The 19,102-nt window shown below is 41.0% G+C and overlaps 1 protein-coding gene across 1 annotated transcript in view; it reads right to left on the reverse strand.

Moving 5' to 3' along the window:
• Positions 1-11,447: 11,447 nt before the first annotated feature.
• tacr3a (tachykinin receptor 3a) overlaps positions 11,448-19,102 on the reverse strand; it is a gene marked incomplete at its 5' end in the record, with an annotated part of 31,145 nt that continues 23,490 nt past the window's right edge. The window contains 2 exons of the mRNA XM_084155031.1: positions 11,448-11,888; positions 15,146-15,342. Of these exons, the coding sequence (XP_084011157.1) occupies positions 11,582-11,888; positions 15,146-15,342 (504 nt within the window). The 3' untranslated portion in view covers positions 11,448-11,581. The remainder of the gene's footprint in view (positions 11,889-15,145; positions 15,343-19,102) is intronic.

The raw sequence follows: 19,102 nt of genomic DNA on the forward strand, positions 1-19,102 counted from the left end.
CTTCAGCAAGAACAACATCTGCTTCAATGACAGCAAGGGATAAACAAGATGGCCCTAGTACAATATGTCTCTTCGCTACATTAGTAACCATGCGACTTTAGACTGCAGTAATGGCACTAATGTAATGAGCAACGCCATCAACCCTGCATCATCCCGTGGCTTCATTCTGCCCTCTTCAGGGAATCACCACACAGAGAAATATTGAAATGATGATGTTTGAGGACAATGATACTGTCAATGCTAAAGCATCTAGAACTGAGAGAAAGGGAGAGTCCAAGGAAAACTAAAACATCTGATTACCACAAACTCGTTTGAAAATGTAATAATGTCGGAGGAAATGTCATGTAAGTCGGAAAAGTAAGTAGAAAAACCATAAATGATATCTTGTTCCAACCTTTTTCTGTGTAGTTACCTTTCTTTCAAAAAAGAATTCAACACAAACGCTTCCACCTCAGCTCATGAACAGTGAACACCCAGCTTATACCAAGTGAGGCATGCCTAGAAATTCAGTCTGTCAATTTACAGTGAGGGAAAAAAGAATTTGATCCCCTGCTGATTTTTTAAGTTTGCCCACTGACAAAGAAATGATCAGTCTATAATTTTAATGGTAGGTTTATTTGAACAGTGAGAGACAGAATAACAACAAAAAAATCCAGAAAAACGCATGTCAAAAATGTTATAAATTGATTTGCATTTTAATGAGGGAAATAAGTATTTGACCCCCTCTCAATCAGAAAGATTTCTGGCTCCCAGGTGTCTTTTATACAGGTAACGAGCTGAGATTAGGAGCACACTCTTAAAGGGAGTGCTCCTAATCTCAGTTTGTTACCTGTATAAAAGACACCTGTCCACAGAAGCAATCAATCAATCAGATTCCAAACTCTCCACCATGGCCAAGACCAAAGAGCTCTCCAAAGATGTCAGGGACAAGATTGTAGACCTACACAAGGCTGGAATGGGCTACAAGACCATCGCCAAGCAGCTTGATGAGAAGGTGACAACAGTTGGTGTGATTATTCGCAAATGGAATGTGATTGCCAAGAAGGGTCTTGCCACCAAGTACTAAGTCATGTTTTGCAGAGGGGTCAAATACTTATTTCCCTCGTTAAAATGCAAATCAATTTATAACATTTTTGACATGCGTTTTTCTGGATTTTTTTGTTGGTCCAATTCACTGTTCAAATAAACCTACCATTAAAATTATAGACTGATCATGTCTTTGTCAGTGGGCAAACGTACAAAATCAGCAGGGGATCAAATACTTTTTTCCCTCACTGTACCTACTACAATGTACTAAAAGGAAATGATGCAATAGCTTTACGGGGTGGTAATAGTACATGCAAATATGTGGACAATTAGCATAAATCCATGTCTGTCAGTCTGTCTGTCAGTCTTTCTTGAAGATCTTGTAAATAGCTCTCTAAGTAAAGACAATTGAATAAGGAAGCTTATAGTCTGAGGAAGAGGCTGAGGTTGAGTCCAAAATAGCACCCTATTCTTATATAATGCATTACTTTTGACCAGAGACCTATGGGCCCTGGTCATAAGTAGTGCACTTAATAGGTAATAGGGTTCCATTTGGGATACAGACAGGGTTTGAAGCGAGTGGCGATTATGACTGAGTTAGTTCTGGTTTCATTTGGAGTGCAGACAGGTGAATTATCAGTATTGTCATGTGAGGATTGCGAGGCAAGGCAAGTCATGGTCTTGGTTCTGCTTCTTGAATATCAATGCACATTCATAAGTCTCTGAACTAAAGGGTAGACAGTAACAGTACAACAGTAGCCTAACCTCTGGCATTTCAAAACCAAAAAACATGATATTTCTGCTTTACCATGTGGCAAAACTGACCGAAGGTTATTATAATATTTTTTTTAAATATTGTACTTTAACTGAGTCTGTTTGGGGTGCCAGTGGGGCGGGATTTGCACTTTTGGGGCTATTTAATTGGTTCCACTGTGCCTGGCAAGCTCAATGGAGCAAACTGCAGCTAAAGTATTTGGAAGTAAATACACAACAGTCAGAAAGTTTCCTTCACAGCTTGTCTGCTGTCCTTCCATAGAGTTGCATAAAGAGTGCATATGGAAGATGCAAAGATGAGCCCTCTATCCAATTCTATGCCTCCTTGCAAATCCATAGAGGAATGCCCAGTCCCAAAAATGTTCACATGGGAGTTGGAGGATTAGTCACGTCTAAGTGGGTTCAGATTGGATAAGGGATTGACTAATTTCCCTTCCACGACCACATGTACGACTGCTTCCTAGTAGGAAAGCATCTGTTTGAATTTAGTTTAGGATAATTGGTTAGATATCTGCTTTGTTTTGACTGTTCCCCACGCCACTTTAACAATAGTTTAGATTCAAGGGAAACCACAATAGCTAAATTCTGCAACACCATGGTAATGTAAATACTGTATCACAGAATGTTGACAGAGCATCCACAATAAGTAGTAGGGATGCCAAAAAGTGGTGGGGTGAACACTTTGTTGTTGTTTGAATCCCAGACAGCCCCTTAGGAACTTTTCTTTGTAGGTGAACTGCAGTAGCTAAATTCTACTACACAATGGCAGTGGTGTAAAGTACTAAAGTAAAAATACTTTAAAGTTGTACTTACAGTGCAATCAGACCCCTTTACTTTTTCCACATTTTGTTACATTACAGCCTTATTCTAAAATGGATGTAAAAAAGTATCCTCATCAATACACAACACCCCATATTGACAAAGCAAAAACAGGTTTGTAGAAATGTTTGCACCAAAAAGCAGTAAAAAAAAAAAAAAAGGAAAACCTTATTTACATAAGTATTCAGACCTTTGCTATGAGACTCGAAATTAAGCTCAGGTGCATCCCGTTTCCATTGATCATCCTTGAGATGTTTCTGCAACTTGATTGGAGTCCACCTGTGGTAAATCCAATTGATTGGACATTATTTGGAAAGGCACACACCTGTCTATATAAGGTCCCACAGTTGACAGTGTATGTCAGACCAAAAAACAAGCCATGAGGTCAAAGGAATTGTCCGTAGAGCTCTGAGACAGGATTGTGTTGAGGCACAGATCTGGGGAAGGGTACCAAAACATTTATACAGCATTGAAGGTCCCCAAGAACACAGTGGCCTCCATCATTCTTAAGTGGAAGAAGTTTGGAACCACCAAGACTCTTCCTAGAGCTGGCCGCTTGGCCAAACTGCGCAATCGGGGAGAAGGGTCGTGGTCAGGGAGGTGACCAGATGGAAACCACTCCTCAGTAAAATACACATGACAGCCCACTTGGAGTTTACCAAAGGCACCTAAAGACTCTCAGACCATGAGAAACAAGATTCTCTGGTCTGATGATACCAGGATTGAACTCTTTGGCCTAAATGCCAAGCATCACGTCTGGAGGAAACCTGGCACCATCCCTACGCTGAAGCATGGTGGTGGCAGCATCATGTTGTGGGGATGATTGTCAGCGGCAGGGACTGGGAGACTAATCAGGATCTATGGAAAGATGAATGGAGCAAAGTACAGAGAGATCCTTGATGAAAACCTGCTCCAGAGCGCTAAGGATCAGAGACTGGGGTGAAGGTTCACCTTCCAACATGACAACAACCCTAAGCACACAGCTAAGACAATGCAGGAGTGGATTCGGGACAAGTCTCTGAATGTTCTTGAGTGGCCCAGCCACAGCCCGGACTTGAACCCGATTGAACATCTCTGGAGAGACCTGAAAATAGCTGTGCAGCGACGCTCCCCATTCAACCTGACAGAGCTTGAGAGGATCTGCAGAGAAGAATGGGAGAGACTCCTCAAATACAGGTTTGCCAAGCTAGTAGCATAATTCCCAAGAAGACTCAAAGCTGTAATCGCTGCCAAAGGTGCTTCAACAAAGTACTGAGTAAAGACTTATGTAAACGTGATATTTCCTTTAGTTTAATTATATATTTTTTGCAAACATTTCTAAAAACCTGTTTTTGCTATGTCATCATGGGGTAATGTGTTTAGATTGATGAGGGGAAAAAACTATTTAATCCATTTTAGAATAAGGCTGTAACGTAACAAAATGTGGAAAAAGTCAAGGGGTCTGATTACTTTCCGAATGCACTGTAAGTAATTTTTGGGGGCATCTGTTATTTACTTTACTATTTAAATTTTTGACTACTTTTACTTTTACTTCACTACATTCCTAAAGAAAATAATGTACTTTTTACTCCATACATTTTCCCTGACACCCACAAGTACTTGTTACATTTTGAATGCTAAGCAGGACAGGAAAATGGTCCAATTCACGCACTTATCAAGAGAACATTCCGGACACTGATCTGGTGGACTCACTAAACACAAATACTTCATTTGTACTGTAGATTATGTCTGAGTCTTTGAGTGTGCCCCTGGTTATTCTCAAATAGATAAAAAACAAGAAAAGTGCCGTCTGGTTTGCTTAATGTAAGGAATTTGACATTTATACTTTTACTTTTACCTTTGATATTTAAGTATATTTTAGCAATTACATTTCCTTTCGGTACTGAAGTATATTTAAAGCTGAATACTTTTAGACTTTTACTCAAGTAGTATTTTACTGGGTGATTTTCACTTTTACTTCAGTAATTTTCTATGAAGGAATCTTTCCTTTTACTCAAGTATGACGATTGGGTACTTTTTCTACCACTGCACAATGGTCATGTAAATACCACAGAATGTTGACACAGCATCAACAAGAATAATTAGAAGGCCCACCTAATAAAGAACATACAATTATTTTATTTACAGGATCACTTTAAACCAAACACGTTACATCGACAATGACAAAGTCCACGTTGTGAGGAAAGTCAACCAAAACTCAACCAAAACTCAACCAGTTGGTCATAAATAACTAAAACAAAACTGTTCACAATGTACAGAATTGAATGTATTGATTTATGATTCAACGTCTTAAATTGGAAGGGCCTGTGCTACTGTTATCACTGTGAAACACTGCAAGTTATACATATGCTGCTTATCACTGTTCATATGCTGCTTATCACTGTTCATATGCTGCTTATCACTGTTCATATGCTGCTTATCACTGTTCATATGCTGCTTATCACTGTTCATATGCTGCTTATCACTGTTCATATGCTGCTTATCACTGTTCATATGCTGCTTAAAACTGTTCATATGGTTCTTGTAAATGTACATGTTCTGTAGCACATATACAGTAACTACATAAAACACTTTTCAATCTGAGCAAACAGGATTTTCTAAGTGTATGTTTATTCAATTTTGTATGTAAAACCATGTGCTCAAATAGTTTTGGTTGTGTAGAAGTAAACATTCATGATAAGAGCATAGACAGACCCTTGACATTAAGCTAAGACTGAATTTTGTACATTGATACCAGAACAATACTGTTTAGGACAGGCTGGGTTCACATACCCAGATTAAGCCTATTCAAAGGAAAATCTGAGCACATGAATAAACTTAATCTGGGTCCATGAAACTGGCCATAAAACCAAACTTTAGAAGAGGTTATGCAGAAATACTTTGTACCACATGTATAATCATCACATTACAACTTCATAAGCACTACATGAACATTCATAATACCTTATGCCAATGTCACTACACAGCATATGTCAACTAGGAGTTTGTTACATACTGTATGCTGCCATTAGCATTTATGTAGTGTTTGTGAAGGTGTTATGACTGATTACACTGTGGTATATCCATATTCAGGGCCCTTTACAATGAAGTATTATCAAATCAGATCATCTGGAGAACTGCAAAGCAAAAATACCTACCATTTGATAGAGGCACTATTAGTTATACATTAAACCTAAACATTGTCTTCAGTAACACACATATACAACTGACATCACAACTGTTTTCTTTTCTTGCTGTATTTTGTTTCTTGTTGTATCAAACCATATCTTAATGAATAACAACGTTGTATAAAAAAAAATAGAGTATCGAAGAAAAGCTTGATTTGGTATTGAATGATAAATACAGTAGCTAAAACACATCATGACAACACATAATGAAATACATGACGCAAATATAGTATTTCTTTACATTCTTGAATCATAATGTCTCAAAAGTTTAACATTCTTTCACAAAGTCTTAGAACATTCTACTGGCATACTCCAGCAACGCTACACCAGACACACCTCGTTAGAAATATGTCCGAATGTAGACATTATAGGACATTAGGACAACCTGTCCCTAATCTTAGCCAATATATCATTACAATGACATAAGAGTAATATTTCACCCTATGTGACATACAAGTAATAAATCAGATTAGGTGACACATAACTACAATGGTTGAATACATCATTATAGTGACATAAGTAATGTCACTGTAAGTGATATACAACTAATATGTAAGCTTAAGTGACATTTAGCTACAATGGTTTAACGTCACTACCTTTACATATTCTGGTAAGACCATGTTGACTTCACGTCTGGGGTAAGGAAACATTGAAGGTTTCCTCACAGAGAAGATGAATGGCAATATTAAACTAAATCTAGCCTGATTTCACTGTAATATATGCATTTGCATCACTATCAAATCGAATGGTCACATTAGCTCATATCAAAACAAACAAATGAAAGTGCGTGTCATGAAAACTCATCTAGAAATGTCTTTGATCAAAGTTATAATGCTCTTATTATCTTTTGATAAACCTGCTCATTGCCTTTACAACTTCATGCCAAATTCCTGCCTCTATTGCTATATCACTATAGCATTGGCTGTAATCATTCCAATCCTCACATTTTATTGAACAAATGCACTGCTTAAAAATTAGGCATCATGCTCAAGTATTAAACTAAAGAACTACATTCCATCACTTGTGATGCAACCTGTCACAGCGATGCAACCCCACTAATATATGAACGCTATCAAATGTGACTTGTTGTGTTTAGTTTGTTACCTTACCACCGGCAAAAGGAAGGCTGTGTTTTTATTTTTCACAGAGCTGTTATTTTCATGTTGTCTTTAAGTCAAGCTGAGGGCCACAGGTGGGTAGTCTGTCATCTGGAAAAAAATCCATTACACTTCAATTCAAACTGTGACAAAATACAACAATTCACTGGCTACAAGGGCCTTGGGGGCCCAAGGTGAGACTAGTGCCTCAGGTTTTGAATTATCTTTGCCCCCTGAGGGAGTTGGCAGGAGACTCCCTAGAGACCCCTATCAGACAGCCGTGGAACCTGAGCTATGGCATGTAATGTCATTATACTGCACTGGGCTGTTGGGTATAACAAGGCTCACTCTCATTGGTCAGGGGAAGAAATACCCTAAAACAAATAAGACAAAGGCTGTAGAGACGCCTGGTGCTAGTGCCAGCACTTGATTTCAACCCTGGAGGATTCCACACACTCACGCACACACACACAGTATATAGTACACGCACACATGCACGCAAGCACACAGACACACAGACGCACACCCAGGGGAGAAATACCACCCCTTACTGGAAGTCTGATGGGATGGCAACCCTCTTTCAGTATGGCACCTATCTAATTGATGGCCCAAGGGTTTCCCTGACATCCAGATTCTAAACACTGTGGTCATATAAACACTGCACTGTGGACGCACACACACACACGCACTGTGATCATGAAAACTCTGCTCCGTGGGCACACTCACGCACAAGCACACACACGCACTGTGATTGTATAAACACCTCATTGTGGGCATTTATTTCAAATCTACAGTACTATATGTAAGTACAATGCAGGAGATGACGCACTTCTCAATGGGAATATGAAGGCAAAATAAAAGTAGGTGGCCAGCTAAAAAGAAACTAGCAAATGTAATCTGCTATTTTCATTCCATTCCACATCCGTTTTCCTTGCACTTGTTTTCTTATTTGAAAGCATGCATCAACTACAAAGCTACCCAAACATGTAAAAACATTGACACTGCTTTAAAACATTAGCAGTAACAAATAGGCATCTATTTACGCTGTACTAAGCATTCGGATTCAGATCAATGACGCCGCTTTCAATAAACAATTAGCTAGTTATTTATGTGCAAATTTGTGTAATCATTAATTTGCTTTTTTTGCCAATGGTGACCTAATGTTGACCATGTATGACTATGGGGGGAAAACTATGTACATACGATCACCTAACACACACACACAAACGCGCACTCTCACGTGCACTCACACACAAGGACACGCACACACACGGGACTATTGGAAAAAAGATGAGGGACCATTAGGTAACCAAACCACACTTCTCTGGAGCCCAGATTCACTGCAGCGATGGCATGCCACCCAAACTCAATTAACAAAGCTATTTCTTACTGGCGAGTTTAATCAACAGTGTTTTCCATTGGAAATCACTAAGTGGCTATAGAGGTTACAATTGGGACATAACGGAGGATACTTTGGTAATTCTATACATGATGTAACTACATGACGTAAGACTATGTAGAATCTATGTAGTGCTTATGAAGACAATATGTATGCCATATGAAGCCTTTATAAGTTGTAGTTTCTTTAAACTGGGACTAGTCATTCTATACATTACGTAAGACTACAGCTAAAACCCACTGCTACAAATGGTAACTATGGGCACACTGCCTAAAGATATACAGTAGGTCGCTCCAGAAAATGTATTCTCTATGGTATCTAAAACACAGGTCAATCAAATGTGCTGATGTTAGAGCGTCACATGATGATGGAGATCTGGCACACAGTAGCCTAGCCTATACAGTTTACAATAGTATGACCCATAAACTAACATGGCAAGCCATGTCTCCCAGCATAATGCCAATGTTCTAATCATAGCTCCGTAAACAAAAGATCAAAGGAGGGAATGTTCTCTTGTTCAGTGGAGGAGGGTTTAGGTGTACTCATAGGTGTCCATGTATATTTTAGGAGCCCCTCCAAGACCTTTTCATTGTAAATCTCCCACAGTGCTGTGTGTGTGTGTGCGTGCACATGCGTGCATGTTAGCGCGTGTGATGAGAAACGATCATTCAGCTCAATGAGGACCATGCATACAGAAGAACCGTCATCAGCGAGGCATTATGCCGGATTCACCCCAGCACATCATTGTAAATGGAGTACTGGCCAACGTTATCGCGTAAACAATACATTGATGACTTCGTATGCTGTCGCTGTTGTAGCTCTTCACATGAACACTGTTTCAAATGTATCATAATACAGTATTTCATAATATACAATGTGTTATATACAGTGAGCTCCAGAAGTATTGGGACAGTGACACATTTTTGGATTTGAAATGATACAATGACTATGCCGTTAAAGTGCAGACTGTCAGCTTTAAATTCAGGTGAAAGCCCAAAAAATAGTCAAAGACTCAAGTCATAGACTATTCTCTCTGCTACCGCACGGCAAGCGGTACCGGAGCGCCAAGTCTAGGACCAAAAGGCTCCTTAACAGCTTCTACCCCCAAGCCATAAGACTGCTGAACAATTAATCAAATGGCTACATGCTGTCTATTATCTATGTAAAGTCACTTTACCCCTACCTACATGTACAAATTACCTCAACTAACCTGTACCCCCGCACACTGACTCGGTACCGGTACCCCCTGTATATAGCCTCATTATTGTTATTTTATTGTGTTACATTTTACTATTTTTTACTTTAGTTTATTTGGTAAATATTTTTTTAACTCTTTCTTGAACTGCATTGTTGGTTAAGGGCTTGTAAGTAAGCATTTCACGATAAGGTGATAAACCTGTTGCATTTCACGATAAACCTGTTGTATTCGGCGCATGTGACAAATAAAGTTTGATTTGATCCGTTTAGAAATTACACCACTTTTTGTACAAGTCCCCCCATTTTAGGAGACCAAAAGTATTGGGACAAATTCACTTATATGCGTGTTAAGGCAGTCAAAAGTTTAGTATTTGTAGTGCTGAGCAATTAACTGAAATGTTGCTTATTTTTCGGTTTCTTAGACAACTAATTGACCAAAGTCAGTTCAATTATTTGAATTCCATTTATTTAGGGGGGTTTCTGTGAGCACATTGCACAGTTTCTCTAGAGATAAATCAGATCCAGCCTGAACTATGCGATATAGTAGGGAGTTGTAGTTTCCAACATGCCACTATATCCTACATAGTTTAGTGCATAAAACGTGGTAATTAACTACAATGACCATAATCCATTGCGCATTTACTTGTCCGGTCTGTGTTTCTTCTACACCTGCTATGGAAGTCAGAGAAGAACGTGCAGTCATGAGGGGATATGGAGAGCAGCTGTTGCTTCAGAGGTATCGCTACCTGAAAATACATGATCTAAGTGATTGATAGTTGGTATTCAGCAGTCATAAAAGTATGCCTTATTTACTTTGAAGAACTACAAAATAGTGATATCGTCAGACAGCATAGGCAGCAGCTCTATAGACAGACTGTTTTGGTTGTGTTTTGGTTGTGTTTCAGATTATCTTGTGGCCAATGTAATGTATTGTGTAATTTTTTAGTCACTATCGTAAATAAGAATAGGTTTCTAAACATTTCTACATTAATGTGGATGCTACCATGATTATGGATAATCCTGAATGAATCGTGAATAATGATGAGTGAGAAAGTTACAGACGCACAAATATCATACCCCCAAGACATGCTAGCCTCTCACCATTACAATAACATGGGAGGTTAGCATTTTTGAGGGGCATGATATTTGTGCGTATTCAAACAGTGCTGTAAAAAAATCCAAAGTGCTGGTGTGCAGAGCCAAAACAACAACAAATGTCACTGTCCCAATACCTTTGGAGCTGAGTGTACAAAACATTAAGAACACTTTCCTAATATGGAGTTGCCTCAATTCATCGGGGCATGGACTCTACAAGGTGTTGAATTCATTCTACAGGGATGCTGCCCCATGTTGACTCCAATGCTTCCCACAGTTGTGTCAAGTTGGCTGGATGTCCTTTGGGTGGTGGACCATTCTTGATACACACAGGAAACTGTTGAGTGTGAAAAACCCAGCAGCGTTGCAGTTCTTGACACAAACCAGTGAGCCTGCCACCTACTACCATACCCCGTTCAAAGACACTTAAATATTTTGTCTTGCCCATTCACCCTCTGAATGGCACACACACAATCCATGTCTCAATTGTCTCAAGGCTTAAGAATCCTTCTTTAACCTGTCTCCTCCCCTTCATCTACACTGATTGAAGTGGATTTAACAAGTGACATTAATAAGGGATAATAGCTTTCAACTGGATTCACCTGGTCAGTCTATATCATGGAAAGAGCAGGTGTTCATAATGTTTTGTACACTCAGCAGCCTTTGCATTCATGATGTTACTTGGCCAGGCATTTTTTGTATATCTTTTTTCGTATGCATGTTTTTCTATACAGTACACTCCAGTGATTTTCACAGTATTACAGAGCGTACAATATGGTTAAATTTGACAATTAATTCCTGCTTCTCATCTAAAATGTGTTTTCTCTGAACTCTTTGAAAAGTGTGTGTGTTTGCGTGTGTGTATTGACTGTGACATTGTGTACCTGTCTTTGCATGTACTGTACACAGTATATGGTACCACTCTATACATGCCTGTGTGTTTGAACACATGCCTGTGTGTTTGCAAGTGCCTGACAGTGTGTGTCTGCTTCCCCGTATGCCCTCCTTTAGGAGAAGTCCTCAGCCTCAGCGTTGGGGGCGCAGCCTGCCTTAGTCTTGGCCCCGTTCCCATTGCAACCAAGCCCGTTTTCCACTCTAGGGTTGATGTAGCTCTTCTTCCTGGCCTGGTTCTGGTTGTTCGCTCCGTCTACAGGGTCGTAAACCACTACCATGGAGGTATCCATGCGGGACAGGGTGTACATGCTGCTCTGGCGGGCCGGGTGGAGGCGTGTGGCTCTCAGCTCCAACTCGTCATAGCTGGACACCTGGATGAAGGGGCACCAGCGGAACGCCCTCTTGAAGCCGGCCCGGAACCTGGGGGGAAGTAGGGGCGAATAGAGAGGGGGGCGGGGGTGTGGAGGTGGGGTGGGGGGAGAGATGGGTCGAGAATGACTCACGTGATTTTGCGAACGGGATAGTGTTCAAGAGCACGCTGTTGTGAAATGTTTTGCAATGGAAAAGGAAAATCAGTGTTCTTATTGGACGAGTTCAAGTAGCACAGTACCTGTGTCATTACGTTTCAAAACACAATCCAGGTTTTCATATGATGATCTGATTTTCATAAGACAGGAGTAAACAAATTACATTCCAATTTATACAGTGCACTGAGGTTGGAGAATTGTATAATGACATAAAACATCAACCGAAAGCACACAGACAAACAAATAAACAATCAAACAGGAAACTAAATCTAATCGACTGCAACATACACAGCCCTGCGTCTTCCATCAATTTAAAGTCAGCTAATGACCCAGATAATAAACAACAAATACATACTTAAAACTATACAGTACATAAATAAATACATAAAATAAAAAAATGTATATGAGGATAGAGTCCTGTCCAGGGGTGTACTTCAAGCTGCCTCACACTACTGAAACAGGAGATAGCCAAAATGGCCCATAGGTCAGGAGCCTAGGACAAGGCTTACTTAAAATGGCCAAGAATTATTTAATTATGTTTTTTTATATATACTGTACATCATGAAGGGGGCAAAGCAACCACACAGCACATCCTTCCTGAATAGTCTGATTGTGTTGATGGTAAGAGTGCTATGTGCTTTAGATAATTGCCTGCGTGTACCTAAGTGCACTGGGGCGCTTCATTCACAAGCTAGCATTAATCAACGCTCAGACTACAGATTCAGAGTGCTGAAGCTTCTTCAAGGAGGTCTCGCTCTGTGTTTAATATGCTTATGAGATTTCCGAGGCCGGGCAAAGGAAAGACTAAGGCATAAAGCTTGCCATGCTCTTTTCATGCCATTAGGATTAATCAACCATAGAAATACAGCTACGTGTGTGCGTGTGTGCATGTGAATGTGCGTGTGTGTGTACACGCAGTGAAGCTGAGAGGGTCTTATAGGCCTACACCTGACGTCATACCTCCAGGTTCTGTACCTGCATTGTTCCTGTTTGCAGAAAGAATGAGTCACACAGGTACTGAACTACCCACATAAGCACTGAGGGGTTTAAAGAACATGTTCAAAAGCATACAATGGTAACCAATTTAAATCATGCTTTAAATTTCTCAATGATGTCCTTGAAGTAGCTTTACTTTCAATCCTTAGTCCTAAAATACCTAATATGGTATTTTGTCTGCATTTTCATGAGGGTATGAAAATCACATAAGGACATGTTATCAGGGTTGCCATAGCCTGGACCTTTGTTGAAGCACATCCCTCTTGTGCTCTGTTCAGAGGATTACACGATATTCAAATAGGACATAAGCTTCGAGACCCTTATGCACATTAGTTACAATGGGACAATAATGTTCTTCAAGGATTTTTATGAACCTATACAGAGGCAGGCCAACAGCATAAATATAATTTCCATGCACTTTTCAACTATCGACCATGAAAATATAGCTACATGGGTATGTGTTTGTGTGTGTGTGTGCCTGCGTGCACGTGTGCCTACCTGTGCACGCACATGTGTGTGTACACTACCAGTCAAAAGTTTGGACACATCGTAGAATAATAGTGAAGACATCAAAACTATGAAATAACACATATGGAATCATGTAGTAACCAAAAAACAAATCAAAATATATTTTATATTTGAGATTCTTCAAAGTAGCCACCCTTTGCCTTGATGACAGCTTTGCACACTCTTGGCATTTTCTCAACCAGCTTCATGAGCTAGTCACCTGGAATGCATTTCAATTAACAGGTGACTAAAAGTTAATTTGTGGAATTTCTTTCCTTCTTAATGCGTTTGAGCCAATCAGTTGTGTTGTGACAAGGTAGGGGGGTATACAGAAGATAGCCCTATTTGGTAAAAGACCAAGTCCATATTATGGCAAGAACAGCTCAAATAAGCAAAGAGAAACGACAGTCCATAATTACTTTAAGACATGAAGGTCAGTCAATCTGAAAAATGTCAAGAACTTTGAAAGTTTCTTCAAGTGCAGTCGCAAAAACCATCAAGCGCTATAATGAAACTGGCTCTCATGAGGACCGCCACAGGAATGGAAGACCCAGAGTTACCTCTGCTGCAGAGGATAAGTTTATTAGAGTTACCAGCCTCAGAAATTGCAGCCCAAATAAATGCTTCACAGAGTTCAAATAACTGACACATCTCAACACCAACTGTTCAGAGGAGACTGTGTGAATCACGCTTTCATGGTCGAATTGCTGCAAAGAAACCACTACTAAAGGACACCAATAAGAAGAAGAGACTTGGATGGGCCAAGAAACACGAGCAATGGACATTAGACCGGTGGAAATGTGTCCTTTGGTCTGGAGTCCAAATTTGAGATTTTTGGTTCCAGCCGCGTGTCTTTGTGAGACGCGGTGTGGGTGAACAAATGACCTCCACATATGTATTTCCCACCGTAAAGCATGGAGGAGGAGGTGTTATGGTGTGGGAGTGCTTTGCTGGTGACACTGTCTGTGATTTGTTTAGAATTCAAGGCACACATAACCAGCATGGCTACCACAGCATTCTGCAGCGATACGCCATCCCATCTGGTTTGGGCTTAGTGGGACTATCATTTGTTTTTCAACAGGACAATGACCAATCACCCCTCCAGGCTGTGTAAGGGCTATTTTACCAAGAAGGAGAGTGATGGAGTGCTGCATCAGATGACCTGGCCTCCACAATCCCCCAACCTCAATCCAATTGAGATGGTTTGGGATGAGTCTGACTGCAGAGTGAAGGAAAAGCAGCCAACAAGTGCTCAGCATATGTTGGAACTACTTTAAGACTGTTGGAAAAGCATTCCAGGTGAAGCTGGTTGAGAGAATGCCAAGAGTGTGCAAAGCTGTCATCAAGGCAAAGGGTGGCTACTTTGAAGAATCTCAAATATAAAATATATTTTGATTTGTTTTTTGGTTACTACATGATTCCATATGTGTTATTTCATAGTTTTGATGTCTTCACTATTATTCTACAATATAGAAAATAGTAAAAAATAGTAAAAAATAAAGAACAATCCTTGAATGAGTAGGTGTGTACAAACTTTTGACTGGTACTATATGTGCCTCCGCCTGTGCATGCCTGTGCCTGCTCCCATTTCTGCTTGCCTGCCTGTCTGCCTGTGTGTCTGAGTGCACATGTGTATATTCTCCTTACCTGCTGTTGAGGCAGCAGTATATGATGGGGTTGTACATGGTGGAGCTCATGGCCAACCACAGCACTGACAGGTAGAACTGCTGAATGGACTTCCACCTCATCAGAGCCTTGTTGAGGCCTGTCACGATGAAGTAGACGTGGTACGGCAGCCAGCAGAGGGCGAAGGTCACCACCACAATGATCATCATCTTGACCACCTGGAGGTGAGGGAGGGAGGTCGGGGGTGTGGGGGTATGAGATAACATTAGTTCAATTCTCGTTCAACCCAGTGAGGCGAGCTGTCTGGACACTGTGTGGCGTCTGCTGATAGAGGCAAATTCTCCTGCCACACTATCAGCCAGACAAATGGAGCTAATTAGCCTGTAAAGTGCACTCTGCAGTTATTTTTCTGTGGAGAGCAGAGAGAGGTGTCTCTCCTTCATTTGGAGAAGGGAAATTAAGCTTTAGCCTGCGGTTTCCTACTTCCACATCACCTAGCTGCATTGGCTTTAATGAGTGTGTGTGAGTGTGTGTGTGTGTGTGTGTGTGTGTGTGTGTGTTTTAATGAGCCTGGTAGGAGCTCTGACTAGCTGGAGTGTATATGAGTAAACTTATATGCTACAGTGATCAAAGAGAATAGGCCAGGCTAAGGGAACATGTGCATTAGAAGTGCATCAGAGAGAAAAAGCCCTGTCTCTGTGTCTGCTCTTTGCACTTTTCAAAACTAAATGTATGTTACTGTATATCAAAGTTGTGGTTAGATATCAAAATGCCTTTCTTGCTTAAAAAAAAAACACTCCAGATCCAGTTCCTTTGATCAAAGACGAAGCAAAATACAATTTTAACGCCACACACACTGGCCATTTAAACCATAATTTTCTTCAAGGAGAAACTGGTGTCAAAAACACAGTTTCTGAAAGACACATCAACAACTACAGCACGGTTGAAATGGGAAGAAGTGAACTCCAGCTTTCAGTCTCTTATCACCAGTTGGTGGTGTTCTGTAGTCAGCACCACAGTCCCTGAAGTATTTCAGAGACTGAAGACGTTTCTCAGGGTCGATTGTCTTCATAGTAAGGGGTGATCTTTGCTCCAGGTGGGCGTCAAATCCGACAGGCAGGAGAGAATAACAGAGCTTCTTTTTATGTGTATCGCGCACGCATGTGTGTGTGCGTGTATGTCTGTGTGTGTCCACTGCGGAAAGACTGCTATTATGATTGCACATCTCTCTTCTCCTCAAAAGGACCCGTGGCCCCCTAAGATTAAAGAAACGGAAGCTGACCATTCGGCCTACCGAGAGACTGGCAGGAAAAGCTGAGAAAAGACTTCCGCTCCTTTTGTCTTCTTTGATCTTAGCTACCCTTTGAATCCCCAGGACATGGCTTATCTTCTGAAGAGAGAGCTTGGATTTGTCCCAAATGGCACCATATTCCCTATATAGCGCACTGCTTTTGACCAGAGCCCTTTGGGTTAGGTTAAATAGGGAGCAATTTGGGACGAAGCCCTTAGCTTCGTGGTCCTCTGTAGCTCAGCTGGTAGAGCACGGCGCTTGTAACGCCAAGGTAGTGGGTTCGATCCCCGGGACCACCCATACACAAAACAATGTATGCACGCATGACTGTAAGTCGCTTTGGATAAAAGCGTCTGCTAAATGGCATTTAATAATTTAATAGTGTAGTTAGGCTGCACAATTGTGTGGATACTAGATGGTGGTAGGAGTTGTTATCGCAAAAGAAAATATGGTCATGTTCAAGGTTGAGCGGACTTGTTAAAAAACGGAATAACAGCAAGGAACATCTACACCTAAAGACTTACTGGATCAGTGTTAATGCAAAATAGACGGATGAGCAAATGTCACTGTCAAATCAAAAAGAATACTGAAAACTGTTCAATATCAAAAGCATATAGGTAGAAAGATAGGTAGATTTCCTGAATAAAGCAATCTTCCCACGTCCTGTCGCATTGTGGATACAGGTAGCGCACAAACTCTCTCTCTCTCTTTCTACCTTGCTCTGTCTGTCTCTCTCTCTCTCTCTGACAGCATCAAGTGGACGGCGGACGGTGGACGAGCATGGGAAAAGAGTCGGCTGTCTTCTCACGGTGGATGATTCAACAGAAGGGATTTTCATAGAAGCTCAGAGGCTCAGAAGACCAAAGTTCAGAGCGCTCCACACGACTGAGCCCAGACAGGCAGAGAGCAAAATAACAAAAATAAGTGGAGGAAAACAAGTTCACGGATGCCTGCGCAATAATTGAAACAAGGCAAGACAATCTTATATTTCTCATGTCCATGACGTGGAAGAGTACAGTCATGGTCAAAAGTTTTGAGAATGACACAAGTATTGGTCTTCACAAAGTCTGCTGCTTCAGTGTTTTTAGATATTTTTGTCAGATGTTACTATGGTATACTGAAGTATAATTACAAGCATTCCATAAGTGTCAAAGGCTTTTATTGACAATTACATAAAGTTTATGCAAAGAGTCAATATTTGCAGTGTTGACCCTTCTTTTTCAAGACCTCTGCAATCCGCCCTGGCATGCTGTCAATTAACTTCTGGGCCACATCCTGACTGATGGCAGCCCATTCTTGCATAATCAATGCTTGGAGTTTGTCAGAATTTGTGGGGTTTTGTTTGTCCACCCGCCTCTTGAGGATTGACCACAAGTTCTCAATGGGATTAAGGATTGGGGAGTTTCTTAGCCATGAACCCAAACTGTCTATGTTTTGTTCCCCGAGCCACTTAGTTATCACTTTTGCCTTATGGCAAGGTGCTCCATCATGCTGGAAAAGGCATTGTTCATCACCAATCTGTTATTGGATGGTTGGGAGAAGTTGCTCTCGGAGGATGTGTTGGTACCATTCTTTATTCATGACTGTGTTCTTAGGCAAAATTGTGAGTGAGCCCACTCCCTTGGCTGAGAAGCAACCCCACACATGAATGGTCTCAGGATGCTTTACTGTTGGCATGACACAGGACTGATGGTAGCGCTCATCTTGTCTTCTCCAGACAAGCTTTTTTCCGGATGCCCCAAACAATCAGAAAGGGGATTCATCAGAGAAAATGACTTTACCCCAGTCCTCAGCAGTCCAATCCCTGTGCCTTTTGCAGAATATCAGTCTGTCCCTGATGTTTTTCCTGGAGAGAAGTGGCTTCCTCGCTACCCTTCTTGACAGCAGGCCATCCTCCAAAAGTCTTCGCCTCACTATGTGTGCAGATACATTCACACCTGCCTGCTGCCATTCCTGAGCAAGCTCTGCACTGGTGGTGCCCCGATCCCACAGCTGAATAAACTTTAGGAGATGGTCCTGGCACTTGCTGGACTTTCTTGGGCGCCCTGAAGCCTTCTTCACAACAATTGAACCTCTCTCCTTGAAGTTCTTGATGATCCGTTAAATGGTTTATTTAGGTGCAATCTTACTAGCAGCAATATCCTGTATTGCCAATATTGCCTGTGAAGCCCTTTTTGTGCAAAGCAATGATGACGGCACATGTTTCCTTGCAGGTAACCATGGTTTACAGAGGAAGAACAATGATTTCAAGCACCACCCTCCTTTTAAAGCTTCCAGTCTGTTATTCTAACTCAATCAGCATGACAGAGTGATCTCCAGCCTTGTCCTCATCAACACTCTCACCTGTGTTAACGTGAGAATCACTGACATGATGTCAGCTGGTCCTTTTGTGGCAGGGCTGAAATGCAGTGGAAATGTTTTTTTGGGATTAAGTTCATTTTCATGGCAAAGAGGGACTTTGCAATTAATTGCAATTCATCTGATCATTCATCTTCATAACATTCTGGAGTATATGCAAATTGACATCATAAAAACTGAGGCAGCAGACTTTGTGAAAATTTATATTTGTGTCATTCTCAAAACTTTTGACCACGGCTGTACTTGTTTTCTTTCTGTCCTTGATTGAGCTTGTGTGGCTTGATGGAGCCATTGGAACCAATGGCATAATTCCAAAGGTGCAAACCCTA

The sequence above is a fragment of the Coregonus lavaretus genome (assembly GCF_964263955.1).
Source record: "Coregonus lavaretus genome assembly, chromosome: 38".
Lineage (NCBI taxonomy): Eukaryota > Metazoa > Chordata > Actinopteri > Salmoniformes > Salmonidae > Coregonus > Coregonus lavaretus.